This window comes from Aristolochia californica, unplaced genomic scaffold, assembly GCF_029961685.1.
Source record: "Aristolochia californica isolate CCGP_79_NKW_82.1479 unplaced genomic scaffold, dmAriCali1.0.hap1 SCAF_5, whole genome shotgun sequence".
In the NCBI taxonomy this organism is placed as follows: Eukaryota; Viridiplantae; Streptophyta; class Magnoliopsida; order Piperales; family Aristolochiaceae; genus Aristolochia; species Aristolochia californica.
Window position 1 is genome coordinate 4,863,297 of NW_027182214.1, and position 16,802 is coordinate 4,880,098.

Here is a 16,802-nt window from a genome sequence, read left to right on the forward strand (position 1 = left end):
CAAATGGTTTTCTTATTAGATCAGCCTTACACTAGACAATTTTTAGGATATATCAACAAATCTTTCTCATTTAGAATGAATCAATCAATTTGGTCTTTTGAAATCTGAACTCTGGTATGTACAAACAAGGTGACATTGCTGTGCTATCCACAAGCGAGAGCCGACGGCCGCCCACGAGAAGCTAGCAAGGGAATGGCCACGAGCTTCAGGGAACGGCCACGAGCTTCATCTCTCTCCCCCTCAGGTGACGGCAAATGCAACTCAAACCCACCAGAACCTCGGCAATGGCTGCCTCCGCTTTCTCTCTGTCTGAATAAAACAGCGTCTGCAGTAGCAACACCATTGGCCGCGACTCGAACAACTGCTGTTCCAGTTGCCTTTCCCACTTCCATCTTAAAGTGTCTTGCGCCATTGGCGCCAACCACCCCAATATCCTCCCTATCCCTTCCCTCCACCCTTCCGCCAGTGACTCGTCCGAGTCGCCGAAGTCCTCCGATTTCGATGCCCTCCGCATCTTCTCCCTTATCGTCGCCCTCAAACCCGTCGGAAGCATCTGATACAGATTATCCCGTAACTCGGCGTCTACCGAGTTGGGATTATTCAGGAGCTTCTCCGCCACGTCGATGATGTGGGCGTAACGTAAGGCCAGCGCCGCTGCCTCAAGCGTGTTCTCCCCCGGCTCCACCCTCGGCCTCACAACCCCTGCATTCTTGCTGGGCGTACTGTATACGGAACCCAAGAAGAAAGACAACTCTTTCGTCTCAGTGCGGGATTGGACAGTGATAGGACCGGAGTTTCTCGAGCTGACGACCGGTTTTTCGACCGAGGTTTTCTCCAAAGGACCGGAGGTGTAAACCATCGGAGGTTGTCGCGGCACTGTCTGTAAATATTCGGCTTTGGTGAGGACTTCACCCTCGGCTTCCAATGGATGGAAGCCTGAGACGTCTGGACCAAAAACGTCACAAATTCGCTCAAAGACGTTGCAGATGGCCCGAGCCATGAGGGCGACGACCTTGTCGAAGGATTTGCTCCATAGAGAGTTCTCCCGTATGCGGCGAACATTGTCCCTTTCGAACGCGAGCTTCTCTTCGTAGAATTGCCAATCGGGTTGCTCTACCTGCATCGGCCCGCTAAAGCTCTTCCAGCTCAGCAATCTCCGCTCCGGCCCTTCCATTGGCGACAAATTTTCCAGAGTAGAGTACAACTCCCCCGTGGCGGTTATGAGCTTCTCCATCTTAGCGATCTTGCGCCCAAATTCTTTGGCAGAAAAGACAAGGCCTGCAAAGTCAAAGAATCCAAGCTTCAAGTCTGAATAAATGCTGTCGAACCCTTGCAATGTGGGTTCGCGACACTTCTTCCCTAATCGGGAAACCATGAGGGAAATTCGGTCGAGATCTTCAATCTTCTCAGCACAGGCGAGATGGAGCAGAAATCCAGGGTCGACGGAATTCAAGTAATGGACGCCCTCGGACTGGATGACATCCTCGCGAAGCTTCTGAATTTCGGCGTCCGAGAGAGACTTGTACAGAGAAACGAGACGAGACATGGTCTTAGCGGTCTCAAAGGCCAGGATTCCAATGATGGGGGAATTCTTCGTCTTCGCCTTGAGCGTAGCTTTGGTCGTCGTCTGATGGGGCCGACGGAATAAGCTATTCCCAACCCGGCTGCTAATACTAGAGAGCCATATCATCTTGGTGGCGACCATGATCGGCTGTACGCGAACATTCAACAGAGAATGGGGACAGGAAAGAGTATTTGAACAAGGGGAGGGGAGGGTGTGTGGGCATTTTCCGAGATTGTTCTAAGAAACGCGTTAGAGTGAGGGAGAGATAGAGAAAGAGAGAGAGAATTGGAACATGGATGGCAGTGCTGTTCTGTATCTATCTGTTACGCTCAGGATAGAACCGGCAATATCGGCTGGAAGAGGATTCGACGTAGGCTTCTACGAGAAGAAGTCAACGTCTCCTCGTTCTCAGTGACGACTTTCGTTTAATCTTCAAATGATTTGCTGGCAAATAACGGTAACGACGACTCAGAACACCCATCGACGGAGACGGGCTGGACAACCGCTGTCGGATGTCGAGTTGGCGGTGGTGACAGCCGGACCAGTTTGGTCTGTGGCTCTCTTACGAGCAATTTAACAAATACACATTGGGTCCAGGCATGTGACAAGAACCTAACTTCCAATGACCTAGTTAGTTAATAAGGTTTGATCGATCAATGTTTGTGTGTATTCCTCTCTTCTAGGGGTGGGCATCCGGCCAGAATTTATAGGGTACTCAATCTGACCCGACCTGACATAAAAAATCCAGGTCCGAGTTTCTAATTTCATCCCACAGGTTAGGGAAGGGTAAGAAAAATAACTCACCGGATTTTTGGGTTAGAGAAAGATATTTCAAAACCTGACCCACATATGAGATAGAGATATAAAACGGGATTGAGACAGGTTGGGTTTACGGGGATGAGGCGAGGGCGGATCAGGTTTAAGTCAGATTTATGGGGACGGGACAGGGATGGGGTTACGAGGATGGTGATCGGGTCAGGGTTGGGTTTGACTATTCGGGTATTTTCAGGTTCAAATTCTGTTTTAGTAAACCCGACCCCCACCCAACCCGTCACCCCTACTAGTCTCTCCTCCCACATATTGCAAATTGGTCCTTCGTTGAGAACAAAGAGACCTAGAAACATGAGAGCTTATCAAATTATAAAAAATACAACATGACACTGGGGTGAAGGGAAAACTATGGAACAAATAAAACATCGGAAAGCAGAAGCAAAGGTGTAGCAGAAGAGGATCTTTTCCCAAGAACTTTGGTTTGGGATCTGTCGGCTATGATAACAAACTTGTTTGATAAACAATGAGACATGGAATATAATAAACTTTTATTACCTTTCAAATGCTCCAAGGCTCATGAGTCAATGATCCAAGATGAGGAGGAAGTGGCAGAAATTATACCTAAAACAGTAGTGGTAGCAACAGTGGAAGAAGATGCAGGAAAAGATACCATCACTCCGAGGATGTTCCTCTGGATCTTTCTTTCGTTAATGTTTCCTAAATCTATTGTGCTTATTGTGCTTATTGATGTGGATATCATTCTACAACCCCTGGAAGTATTGGCCAATACTACACCTGTGACATGCACATATTCCTTTGAGGTAAGTTCTCCTTCATCTCCTCCTGTTTTGGTCCACTATTTGATACTAGGCTCATAGTTCTCCACAAGGAACCTCAAACATGTTCTAGACCTTCTACCTCTCATCCTATATCTAACTTTGTTTATCATCGTCGTTTGTCTCATTCTTGTTGCCATTTTCTTGCTTCTATCTCTTCAGTACATATTCCCCATTCATATCTGAAGGCCCTAAGACATCCAGGATGGAAAGTCACAATAGAAGAGGAAATGACCTTTTGATATGAGAGTCAAACTTGTACATTAGTTCCACTTCCTCCGGTATAAAATTTGTGGGTTGTAAATGGGTTTTGTTGTTAAACATAATCTGGATGTTTCTACGGCTAGCCTCAAAGCCCGTCTAGTAGTGAAAAGGTACACTCAATGTTATAGTGTTGACTACGAGGAAACATTCTCTCCTGTGGCCAAGTTAAATTTGATATGCATTTTGTTATCACTTGCTACTAATTCTTCTTGGTCGGTCTATCCACTTGTTGTGAAGGATGTTTTCCTCAACGAGGATATTGGAGAGGAGATTTATATGTATCAACCACCTGGGTTTGTGGTTGAGGAGAGTCGGTATGCAAATTAAGAAAATATTTATATGGCTTTAAACAATCTCCTCATACATGGTTTGACAATTTTAGCTAAGCGATGCTTCAGTTTGGCTATAACCGATGTTTAGAAGATCATTCAATATTTGTGAAGAAAACCACAAACGGAATGGTAGTACTGGAAATATATGTGGATGACATTTTTTTGACTTGTAGTGATATAGAAAACATAAGGAAAGTCAAACAGAAGATATGAAGCGAATTCAAAACATTTCCTTGGTATTGAAGTATTCCGGTCCAAGCATGGCATTGTCCTATCTGAGATGAAATATGTACTTGATCTACTTGAAGATTCATGAATGATGGGATGTCAACCGATCGATACTCTTATGGATGCAATACAAAACTATGTGTAGGCTTTGGAAGACATTGATGTGGGAAAATATAAGAGACTTGTGGCAAAACTTATTTTTCTTAATGTGACGGGACCAAACATTTCACATGCAATAAGTGTGGTTAGTCAATACATACATAAACCACAACTTACTCATTGAAAAACATTAGAGAGAATTCCTATAGACTTGGAAAAAGGTTCCAGGAAGGGGACACTTATATACATGTCATGGTCATTTTAACATTGAATGCTTTGTGGATGCAGATTAGGCTGGATCACCTAATGATAGGAAATCCACCTCTGGCTATTGTACTTTAGTTGGAGGTAATTTTGTAACATGGAAGAGTAAAAAATAGAATGTTATTGTAGTATAATGTCGAGGTAGAATATAGAGCAATGACCCATGTAGTAAATGAACTCTTATAGATTAAATCTCTCCTAATAGAATTGGGGTTGAACACAAAGGCACCTAAGGAACTTCATTGTGACAACCAAACAACTATTTACATTGCTTCTAATCCAGTATTCCGTGAGAGAACAAAACATATTGAAGTAGATTGCCATTTCATATGAGAAAAATTACAAGTTGGCATTATATCTTTCAAACATATTTCATCTCAGGGGCAAATTACTGATATCCTTTCAAAGCTACTCACATTTAAAATTCAGACCACTATATGCACCAAGTTGGGTAACTATGACATCTTCTCTCCACTAGCTTGAGGGGAAGTGTTAGAAGATATAATTTATCAACTACATCAGTGGTTATGGCATTGATAAATCATCCCATAGCCGTTGCATCGTAGTTTACTTTGGCAATGTCATTCCCATCCCAAGCATTAACTAATTTAGGCATTTATTTGCCATTTACCTTTTGTGATTAAAGATCTAGTCTGTTATATTCCACTATTGATATTTAGCCATTCAAGGGGTAAAGGGGTCATGGCCCTCTACGAAAGTGATGCTTTCATAAGTTGTCATATCTAAACACTCCCTAAGATACTAAGGTTTGATGTGCTATTGTTCTAATCCTCACTTAGGATAATTAATACTCAGGATTTTAGAGTATATTTGTTCTAATTCCACTTGGTAGGTCCTACAAGGAATAAACCAAGGGGTGAAAAGGTTTATTTAATTTTGCTGCTAGACTTGACTCCTTTTTTGTTTATGTTGTTTATCTCTTGCTTATATTCACGATTTGGTAAACTAATATCTCAAAATGATTTCAAAGTAAAAGCTCATGTGCATAAAAGCAAACGTACAATGAACACAAAAGATTAGTAGTGGGTCACAATCATCTTTGTGGATTACTAACCTATGACCAAGGTGTATAAACCTTGGAGTAAATTTATGTTTGGATTACTTGAAAGTACATACAAAAAATTAGCTTTAATGGCTAATTACAATGCTACCAACACAACGATTTAGGCCACTCAATTGACCATCACAACCAACTTACAAAAGTTCCCCCTCATATACTAATAACTAGGTTATCCAACTATGATCAAGGGATTTTCCAATAGGTAACTAAGCAATCATGCCTAGACTAACAAAGAAATTTTGCAGTAGTAGCTCGCTACACACACTAAATCAAATGATGTTATCATAATCTATACCCACAAGTAATGTTTAGAACAATTTTGATGATTACAAATAATTAGATCTTTTAGTCTAGACTTACTTGATCAAGTGTATTCTATTGATTGTAAAACAAAAGACACATAAGCACTTGGATTTTGAATATCCCCAACTAGCAGTGATTTGGATACAACTATTCATCTTAAAGTAAGAGTACTTCAGTTTATATTTTCTTCACCAAGTATAGTCAATTAATTCCAAAATACATTCAGGAACAGATTATATGAAAGCTACATTCTAGCATAAGAGATGCTAATTTGTTAAGATTTCAAAATAAAAACTTAGAAATACCCAAAGTATTCCTTTGTTGGTGGTGCTTTAAACGCCCAAACCCAATCCCCAAATTCAATTTCAAAGTATAAGAACATTTAGAAGTGGTCATTGTCTTCCTTAGGAGTTGAGAGAGGCAAATCTTGAGGTGTAATCGACTCAAATAGATGAGTTCTCCTTGTTAAAAAAAATAGAGGCAATGGACTCAGAACATATAATTAATTAATTTTAATAAGCTTGTAATACTATAATTAGGTTACTTACAATATTTTGAGGTCTACATTACTTGGATTAAACCCTTCATTCTTGTTCCACAACTTTTCTGGAAGGAGTCGTTCATATGGCTATGGACCAACCAGATAGTATCAATTAAATGCCACTTCTTCTTCCTCTTCTTCTTCTTCTTCTTCTTCTTCTAGACAATAAGCTTCTTTAGACGGTTGAGAAAATAGATGTTTCCAATGACTTTTCTCTCTCTTGGTTCGAACTGTCTATGTCTAATTGATTGGCTTTCATAGATCACTCCTCTTTTCTTCAACACAATTGAGAAAATAGATGTTTCCAATGACTTTTCTCTCTCTTGGTTCGAACTGTCTATGTCTAATTGATTGGCTTTCATAGATCACTCCTCTTTTCTTCAACACAATCAATTGGGTGACCTTTTGTCTCCCATGTCTCATAAGAAGGGGAATGTCGGGTTCTCATCTCTTTTTGCCTTTATTGGATTGGTTGTTCATACATTTGAGCAAACGCTCTTTAACAAAATCTTTTCTCTCTCTAGTTCAGTGGGATGGGAGCAATGCGGGCAAACAACTGTTTATAATCAATGAAACAAACATACTAGAGAAATCTTCTTCGGTGTTTGTAAGGTGTAAGACATACTTAATACAAATTATTAGTAATTTAAGTTATTATCACGATTATTAAAATTATCTCAATAGAAATCTTAATACCAATATATTATTTTTATTAAAATGAATTTATCAACATCAATAAAATATTAGCATTCAGGAAGTGCCATTGGCTAAGCGAGGTTGTATATTAAGCTTTTAAAAATTCGGCCATGGAGTTCAAAGTTCTTATTTGCTCCCATTAACTATTATCCTCTGCGATTCTTCAGGAACAGATTTGCAGAGATGACTCGTTTCTGCGCGAAGAAACGGAGAATCATCTGCTCTTGTTTCCTTGTCTAACCTTTGAATTCTGCTACATGTTTAATAAAGGGCCTGCAATGACGCATGACCAGTAAAAACACAGGAATAGTTGGTACGTCTCGACGTCTCGCATCTACGAGAGCCCTTCAAGTCAAAGTTGGGAAAAAATTATTCATAGGCATTTTTTACTCCAGCAGTATGACATCGGTGTGGCCTCTGTTTTCCCACTTTCACACCTTCAAATTCCATATGAACATAAGAAATATTGACTTGGATCATATGAACATAAGAAGTGTTGACTTGGATCATATGAACTCCTAATTGATAAAGTATTAACATTGGATAAGATGTCAATCTCATGTTTCTTGTTTAAATTATATAAATACTACCTTTAATCAGTGTAAAGGTATTGTATAATTCAATATCTAATATTCGATCAAATTTTTTTTTTCTAGTCCTTTCCCTCTCTCTGTACAATGCCTTCTAATAATTTAAACTGAACCACCAAAAGTGATCTCTCTCTAAATTCAAGCCTCCCTTTTGTGCTCAAATTCACTATTGAAACACATATCTTCGTCGGATGATGCGCTCTTTCTGATTCCGTTTGCCCTAGCCACTACCAATGCTGCATCTCTTCCCATCTTTTTGCTTCCACAAACCTTTGAAACACATCTCTTCGTCGGACGATGTGCACTCTTCGATTCCATCTGCCCCAGCCCCTACCAATGTCGTGTCTCTTCCCATCTTTTTGCTTCCAAAAACCCATGAAACACATCTCTTCGAGGGACAATGAGCTCTCTCCGATTTCGTTCGCCCCTGTTGGTACTTGTTTCACATATCTTCCTGTCCTTTTGTTTCCAAGAACCCTCGAAACGCATCTCTCCGATTATGTTGACAATGCACTCTCTCCGATTATGTCTGCCCCAGAACCTTCAAAACAAATCTCCTCACAAATCCTAGACCAAGTTCTTAGTTTCAGTTGCTACTAGACAAGATTGGCTTCTCTAAGCATTGACCTACCCTTAATCAATGCAAAGGTGTGATTGTGTTCAATAACTAATAATAATAAGGGATAACGACTAAAACCATAAAATACCCATCTTTCATTGTATTTAGTTGAAATTCAACGTCTGAACTGGGTCTCTCCGGAGACTTGTGTTAGTGATGACCTCAACCGAAGATAGCGATCGACTTTCACCGTTAAAAAAAGGTAGGGAAATGAACCTTAAACTCGGCGGAAGAGCAAGCAAATAAACGACAGATCATGTTTGTTACCAATACCCAACATCGAAATGTTCATAAATGGAAAATTGAAGTTCTGTAGAAACTGAGGAGAAAGAAATAAGAATTTAAATTTTAAACGAAGGACCCATGTTGATATCAACCTTTAACTGGCTTATAAGGAAGCTGAAAGCTGGATAAACCTACACTGCAGCATCTCGAATCACACCAGCCAAGAACCTTCAATGGCGATCAAAGAGATCATTGTAATATATGCTCTCATTCTCCTTCTCTGCACATCTGGCCTTTCTCAGCCTCTACAGAGACGTCTTGACAACAGCACAGATCAAGAGGCTCTTCTCTACTTCAAATCACATATAACAAATGACCCTTTCAAAGTTCTCGATTCTTGGATTACAAACACTTCCTTCTGCGGCTGGGAGGGAGTCACCTGCAACATCACCAAGCAAAGAGTCACAGGCCTTAACCTCCGAAATCTGAGCTTCGCGGGGACTATTGCACCACAAATAGCTAATCTTTCCTTCCTACGCCTTCTCAATCTGGAAGACAACAGCTTCCATGGCACCGTCCCTCGAGAACTTGGCCAGCTTTTCAGACTAGAATCACTATCGTTGGGCTCTAATGAGTTACAAGGGTCTATACCACCTTCCCTGGCTCTGTGTCAAAGACTCAAAATGCTTGATCTTTCACAAAATAGATTTGAGGGAAGAATCCCATCTGAGCTTGGTGGCTTATCACAGCTCCAGATCATGACATTCTCAAACAATAATTTTCTCACTGGTCCGATTCCCTCATCCTTCAACAATCTTTCCTCGCTCACCAATCTGATTTTAGATAGAAACAATCTTTATGGACCACTACCGGAGCATTTAGGCCGACTCCGGGGACTGATTAATCTACAAATCGCACTGAATTACAACATAACCGGCGAGGTTCCTCCTTCTCTGTTCAACAGTACCTGTCTCATCGTCGTCGCTATGGCAGGAAATGCATTCGGGGGTCAGCTTCCTCCTGATATGTTCTTCAAAATGACTAGCCTGAGTACCCTCTTCCTTGGTAGTAATGAATTCACGGGATCCATACCCGTCTCCCTAGCCAATGCTTCAAAACTAGAGCGACTTGATCTTGGCCGGAACAGGTTTAGTGGAAGGATTCCATTGCTGGGCAACTTGGCGAGTATTCAGGTATTGAGCTTTGACACCAATCAGCTCACCAGCGGTGGTGAAAGCGGTCTGGACTTCCTCTCTTCTTTGAGTAACTCTACTCGTCTTCAGGTCTTCTCTATAGCTGCGAATCGATTAACGGGTAAGCTCCCACCCTCCATTGGTGGTCTCTCAAGGCAGCTTTTACAGTTTGTGATCGGCGACAACCAGTTTGAAGGACCATTGCCCGAAGAAATAGGTAATTTAGCTGGTCTGTCAATGCTCTCCATCGAGTACAATTCGTTCTCTGGAAACATCCCATCTACAATCGGAAAATTGCAAAATCTGCAGAGCCTATACTTGGACGGAAACAGGTTTACTGGGAATATACCTGAGTCGCTGGGAAACCTGACCAACTTGTTTGAATTGACACTGAAGAACAACAATCTAACAGGAACAATACCTTCTAGTTTATCAAAGTGTCAGCGTCTTCAGGTGTTGGATGTATCTGTTAATGGGTTTTCTGGGTCGATACCAACTGAGATATTGACTATACCCAACTTGAACAAAGTTTTGAACTTGTCATGGAATTCCTTTAGTGGTTCTCTGCCTATTGAGATGGGAAAATTGACCATGATTCAAGGGATAGATCTCTCCATGAACAAACTCTCCGGTAATATACAAGCACAATAGGAGATTGTTCAAATCTACTCATTCTAGACATGTCCAAGAATTTGTTTCAAGGATCAATTCCAGATTCTGTCGGCAATCTGAAAGGTGTAGAGTTTATTGACCTTTCATCGAATAATTTGTCTGGTAACATTCCATCGTCTCTAGGATCTCTCGAGTTTCTGCAATATTTGAATCTCTCCATGAATAAGCTTCAAGGAGAAGTACCAAAGGAAGGGGTTTTCACAAACTCAACTGCCATTTTTCTTACTGGGAATCCTGATCTTTGCGGTGGCGTAACGAAGCTGAAGCTCCCCAATTGTACTGAGCCAAAAAAGGAAACGGATCGCTCTAAAAACAAGTTGGTGATAGGCTTGGCAGTTGGATTCGGAACAGGAAGTTTGATCTTGACTGTGTGTTTTCTGGGTTTCTTATGGAAGATAACTCGACCTGCTTCTTACCCGAGAACAGAGTTAATACCGTTTACGGAACCTCATCGTCTGTACACGTATCTTGATCTGAAAGCTGCAACGAACAATTTTAGTTCGAACAACTGGCTTGGAGAAGGGAGCTTCGGGTCTGTATACAAGGGGAGTCTAAATGATGGAACTGTAGCTGCTGTCAAAGTCTTCAACATGGAGCAACGAGGTGCATACAAGAGTTTCATTGCAGAATGCGAAGCTCTCCGATTTGTTCGGCACAGAAATTTAGTTAAGATCATCAGCGCGTGTGATAGTGGTGATTTCAATGCTTTGATAATGGAGTTCTATCCTAATGGAAGCTTGGAGAATTGGCTACACGGAAGTAACGATTCTGGCGATCAAGAGAGAAGAAGATCGTTGAACCTTGCCCGGAGGATCGATGCGGCTATAGATGTAGCTTCCGGAATGGAATACTTGCACCATGATTGTGAAACAGAAATCGTGCACTGTGATCTGAAACCAAGCAATGTCCTGTTCGATGAGGACATGACTGCTCATATTGGGGATTTTGGACTCGCTCGAGTGCTCCAAAATGCCATGGATGACAAACTCAGTAGCACCGTCGGCCTTAAAGGGTCCATTGGTTATATTGCTCCAGGTATTTCTTGCTCTAACTGAAACGAATTTGCAGTAAAACATTACCCCTTTTGTCTTTGATCTGCTACTAAAACAAACAATTATCTTTTTTCCTGGATCATTTTACATCGTAGAAAACGCTTGGAAATTTCCAAATAAAAAGGTTAAGAACTGTAAATTTTGATGCAGAGTATGGGATCCAAGGTGGGATCTCAACCAAAGGGGATGTCTACAGTTATGGTATACTTTTGCTGGAGATGTTTACTGGGAGGAGGCCGACTGATGAGATATTCACAGGGGACATGAATCTGCAGAAGTGGGTGAGCGAGGCAATCCCTGCTCGCGTCATGAATGTGGTCGATGCTGAGTTGAGGGAATTTCATGACAAACAGGCCGAGGATTGTTTGCTTCCAGTGATGAACATAGGCTTGTTATGTGCAGTTCAATCGCCAGAAGATCGACCAAACATGAGAGAAGTTACTGTTATGATGAGGAGCGCCAGAGATAAGCTCAAAGAAGGTCAGGGGATCGCCAATGACTGAATTCTCTGAACTAAATGAAGTATTTGTTCTAGTTGTTAGACTTGACGTCTAATAATAATATAAACATCATAGAAAATAGATATTAAATCCTTCATAATTCCATTATCATGAAAACCATACATATATCATAGAATTGAAATAAGAAGAATAAAGAGAGCGTACCTTTCATCTTGAAGAATATAAACAGAACTTGAAGTGCACAAGATAATCTTTTATACTTCGTTTACAAGTGATAAGCTTGCTCCTGTTCAGCCAGACTGGGTGTGCATATAGCCTTAGCCTCACTTGTAAGACCATGGAGGTTTATATAAAATTTCAAAAGGTGCATTAATGACTTTTCATAAGGACACATCCTCTTAGAAGAGATACATCCTCTCAGGAGGGATACATCCCCTCAAGAGAGACATATCTCCTTAGTCCCAAGGGATGTGGCCACTAAGTCAATGTACCCATTTAATCTACCTCTACAGGGGGATGTGCTGGCCATTATTCCCTGTACTGAACATCCAATGACAACATCTAGAAGTGGGCCCCACGCCTCTAATATCATGGTAATTTATTTTATAAATTATCTATTTGAAACCATAATTCTAACAAACTCCCACTTGGTTTCAAATCCATTTCAAATTCCGATTTTAAAAAAAACATGAAAAATCAATTTTGACACATAAAACCATACCATGACCATAGGCATTACCTTAAACACTTTAATATACATGTGTAGTTAACCCGGGCCTACACAATATATATCTTAGATATCCAAGGCTGGGGAATAAACCAAATCCATACTTGTCAAATTTGCCAATTCAGCGGTCTCCATTCATAGCATACTCGGACCTGAACTCAGGGTAAAGCTCTGTACTAGTTCGAGTATTAGCCACTAAGGTAACTGTGCCTAATCAGTACCATAGGCCTGAATAATTTAGACATCCAACCCAACCTTCCTATTGAGACCCTTCCGTATATACATACAAGTATATACCTAATAAAAAAGTTGGACATCAAGGCATCTCACCGTCCATAGCATACTCAGTACTTGAGGAGCTCAGGGTAAAGTTCTATACCAGCATGAGTATTAGCCGTAAAGGAAACTGTGCCTATGCAGTCCCATTGGCCTGGACAATTTAAAGACTCAACCGTCATTCCCTATTGAGACCCTCATATATACACGTACAAGTGCATACCTAATAGGGAAGCTGAATCTCATGGCATACACTGAGTACTCATATTTTCACACAAAAGCATATGCATTTTGTCAAAATCATTCCATGGAATATAAATTACAATGTCATGACATACATAGTATTACAAATCATTGAGACCACAATGCATACAAAACAATGTTCTCCCACTTGGTCTCATCAATTATAAACAAATCAAACCCATGTTCCCCACATGGAAAGTGAAACTGGTCACGGGAAGACACTTGGTTAGTGGATCAGCTAAGTTATCCGAAGAAGATATCTTATAAAGAACAACTTCCTCCTTCCTCAGCATGTCTCGTATATAGTGGTATTTGCCTTCGATATGTTTAGCCTTGGAGTGACACTTCGGATCTTTCGTGATAGCAATAGCAGATTCATTATCACAAAAGAGAGGAATAGGTCGCTCCACACAGTCTACCACTAGAAGACTTCACAAGAATTTGCGAAGATAGACAACTTCCCTTGTAGCTAAGTTCATAGCCACATATTCTGCCTCCATGGTTGATTGCGCGACACAATCTTGCTTCTTGCTTTTCCAAGAAATAGCACCTCCTCCAAACATAAAGATAAAACCAGAAGTAGATTTTCTTGTATCAACACATCCTTGATAATCTGAGTCGGAATAACCAACCAATTCCAACTTGTCCGCTTGATAAGTCAAAGCATATGACTTTGTTCTTTTTAGATAGCGCATTACCCATTTTACCCCTTCCCAGTGAGTAAAACCTGGATTAGCCTGAAACCGGCTAAGAATCCCAACAGCATAAGCAAGATCAGGTCTTGTACATATAAGAGCATACATAAAACTCCCCACAGCAGAAGCGTATGGATACTTAGATTCGTCCAACTTATCTTTAAGGTGAGAAGGACAATCCACATGGCTCATCTTTTTAGTGCTATCATAAGGTACTTTACCTTGTATACAGTTAGACATGTGAAACCGATCCAGAAGAGTGTCGATATACTTCTCTTGAGACAAACTCAATTTTCGCAAAGATCTATCCCGTAGAATTTTAATGCCAAGAATATAAGAAGCTTCCCCAAGGTCTTTCATATCAAATGTCTGAAACAACCATGTCTTTATACCTTGGAGTAACTGAATATCATTCCCGGCTAATAAAATATCATCTACGTATAAAGTAAGAAAAGCAATGCGATCTCCCACTGTTTTTATATAAACACAGTGATCTTCTGGATTCTGAGTAAAACCATACGCTGTAATTGCTTTATTGAACTTGATATTCCATAATCTTGAGGCTTGTTTCAAACCGTAAATAGACTTGTCCAACTTACACACTTTTGCTTCACTTTTGCTTCAGTTCTAGATCTAACAAATCCACGTGGTTGTTCCATATAAATCTTCTCATCCAAATTTCCATTTAGAAAAGCGGTTTTAACATCCATTTGGAACAACTCATAGTCATAATATGCTACCAATGCCAGGAGAGCTTGAATAGACTGTATTCTTGCAACAGGAGAGAATGTTTCATCATAATCAATCCCGTATTGTTGAGTAAAACCCTTGGCAACAAGACGACCTTTGAATCTTTCAACTTTCCCTTCAACATTTCTCTTCCTTGTAAAAATCCACTTGCACTTAATGGGCTTAACCGATGTAGGAGGATCAACAAGTTTCCAAACTTCATTTTTATACATAGAGTCCATCTCTTCTTCCATTGCCGACTTCCACTTGTCGGAATCCACATCAAGGAGTGCTTCCTCGTAAGTGTCAGGATCAGTAACATCTTCATTCAACTTTGTTCTTTCATAAGTTTCTCCAGCATAGGTATAAAAATCTGAAGATGATAAGAGTTGACTAGGTTTTCTTTCTCTAGTCCCTCTTCGAATATCCATTTGGGTAGAATTCTCTAGATTAGAAGGAGATTCAGAAGAAGACATTTCGACACATTCTTCCAAGTGAGACTTCATACCTAAATCTTCATCACAATCAAATCTATCCTCAATGAATTTTACATGTCTACTTTCAATAATCACCTTCTCCTTGGGATCATATAACCTATATCCTTTCGAATGTTCAGAGTACCCAACGAATAAACATCTTCGAGTCTTAGCCTTCAATTTGTCCTTAGGATCAAGTTTTAAAACATGAGCAACACATCCCCATACTTTAAAATGGTTAAGACTAGGAGTTTTGCCTGACCATACCTCATAAGGTGTTTTCTCAAACGACTTTGAAGGCACTCTATTTGAGATATAGGTAGCTGTCAATAATGCTTCGCCCCAAAAGGATATTGGCAAATTTACAAGTGCCATCATAGATCTTACCATCTCTAGTAAGGTTCGATTTCTCCTTTCAGCAATACCATTCTGTTCAGGTGTATAAGGCATGCTAAACATATGGATAATCCCTTTTGACTTGCAAAATTCAGAGAATAACTCCGAACAATACTCTCCACCTCTGTCGGTGTGCAATGTTTTGATCTTGTTTCCTGTGGCATTTTCTACCTCCAATTTGAAGGTTTTGAAATAATCTAAGGCCTCATTTTTTCTATGCAGTAAATATACTCTTCCATATCTTGAGAAATCATCTATAAATGTGATAAAATACGAATGACCATTACGAGTATTCACATTCATAGGTCCACATATATCAGAATGAATAATATCCAAAACATGAGAACTTCTTGAGCCTTTGGATGGAAAGGGTATCTTTGTCATTTTCCCATATATACAACACTCACAAATAGGAAAATCATTATGTGAAAGATTTTTCAATAATCCTTGTGTCACAAGTTTTGTAATTCTATCCTTGTTTATATGCCCTAGTCGTAAATGCCACAAATACAATTCATTTTCTTTAATATCCAAAGAAGTAGAAACATTGAACACCATATTTCCACTAAGTTGCAATTGATATAGACCAGAATTTCGAAAACCTCTCAAAATAACTTTATCATCTTGTAACATAAGAAACTTTCCATTGCCAAAGTAAAATGTAAATCCAAGTTTCTCAAGACAAGATACAGATAATAGACTTCTTCTCATAGAAGGAGCATAAAGACAATCTTCTAAATCAAAAAACTTATTATCAACAAGCTTTAGCCGGTAAGTGCCCACGCCTTCCACAATGGCCTTTTCATCATTTCCCATGTAAATAAAGCTTGTTTTGTCCTCAATCTTTCTTAACTCCTTGAAACCCTGCAACTCATTCGATATATGAACAGTTGCACCAGAATCAGCCCACCAACTAAAAGGCTTGATATAAATAGTACAAGTTTCAAGAGATAAGGACTCACTGGTGTTCTCCTGTTGCCCTTCTTGCATGGCTTTCAAAGCCCTACAATACTTCTTTATATGTCCTGGCTTATTGTAGAAGAAGCAAACACGTTGATTTGCATGTACTTCAACCCTTTGTTGATTGACCTTTTTGTCCTTGAAGTTTTGAAATCGAAAGTTCTTTCCCTTCTTATTAAAATTCTTTTTCTTCGGCTTCAAAACTACGTTAGCACTAGGTGAAGGTTTATTTAACTCAATACTTGGATTGAGTCTTTCGGACTGGTGGTCGATCATATTAACCAAATCAAATATAGTCCACTTTGTCTTGGACAAAGAATAAAAGTCTTGAATATATTTGAGAGATTTGGGTAAAGAGTTGATAATGGTGACCACTTTAGTTTCTTCATCCATTGGTTTACCATGATATTGTAACTCATCTGCCATGGCAAGCATGTCATTTACATGTTTTCTCACATCAGCATTTTCTTCCCATTTGGCACGAGTGAACTTTTGCCATAAGTTATTGA

The 16,802-nt window shown here is 40.0% G+C and overlaps 1 protein-coding gene and 1 pseudogene across 1 annotated transcript; one reads left to right on the top strand and one right to left on the bottom strand.

Moving 5' to 3' along the window:
• Positions 1-205: 205 nt before the first annotated feature.
• On the bottom strand, positions 206-1,705 carry LOC137965123 (protein PSK SIMULATOR 1-like). The gene has a single exon (XM_068811523.1). It carries the CDS (start codon positions 1,703-1,705, stop codon positions 206-208), a length of 1,500 nt encoding a protein of 499 aa, XP_068667624.1.
• Positions 1,706-8,646: 6,941 nt separating this feature from the next.
• LOC137965125 (probable LRR receptor-like serine/threonine-protein kinase At3g47570) lies at positions 8,647-11,833 on the top strand (annotated as a pseudogene).
• The last annotated feature ends 4,969 nt before the right edge of the window (positions 11,834-16,802 follow it).

What these genes read in the sequence shown, in the direction of transcription:
- LOC137965123 (XM_068811523.1), bottom strand. Translation starts at nt 1,705, where the DNA reads ATGGTCGCCACCAAGATGATATGGCTCTCTAGTATTAGCAGCCGGGTT.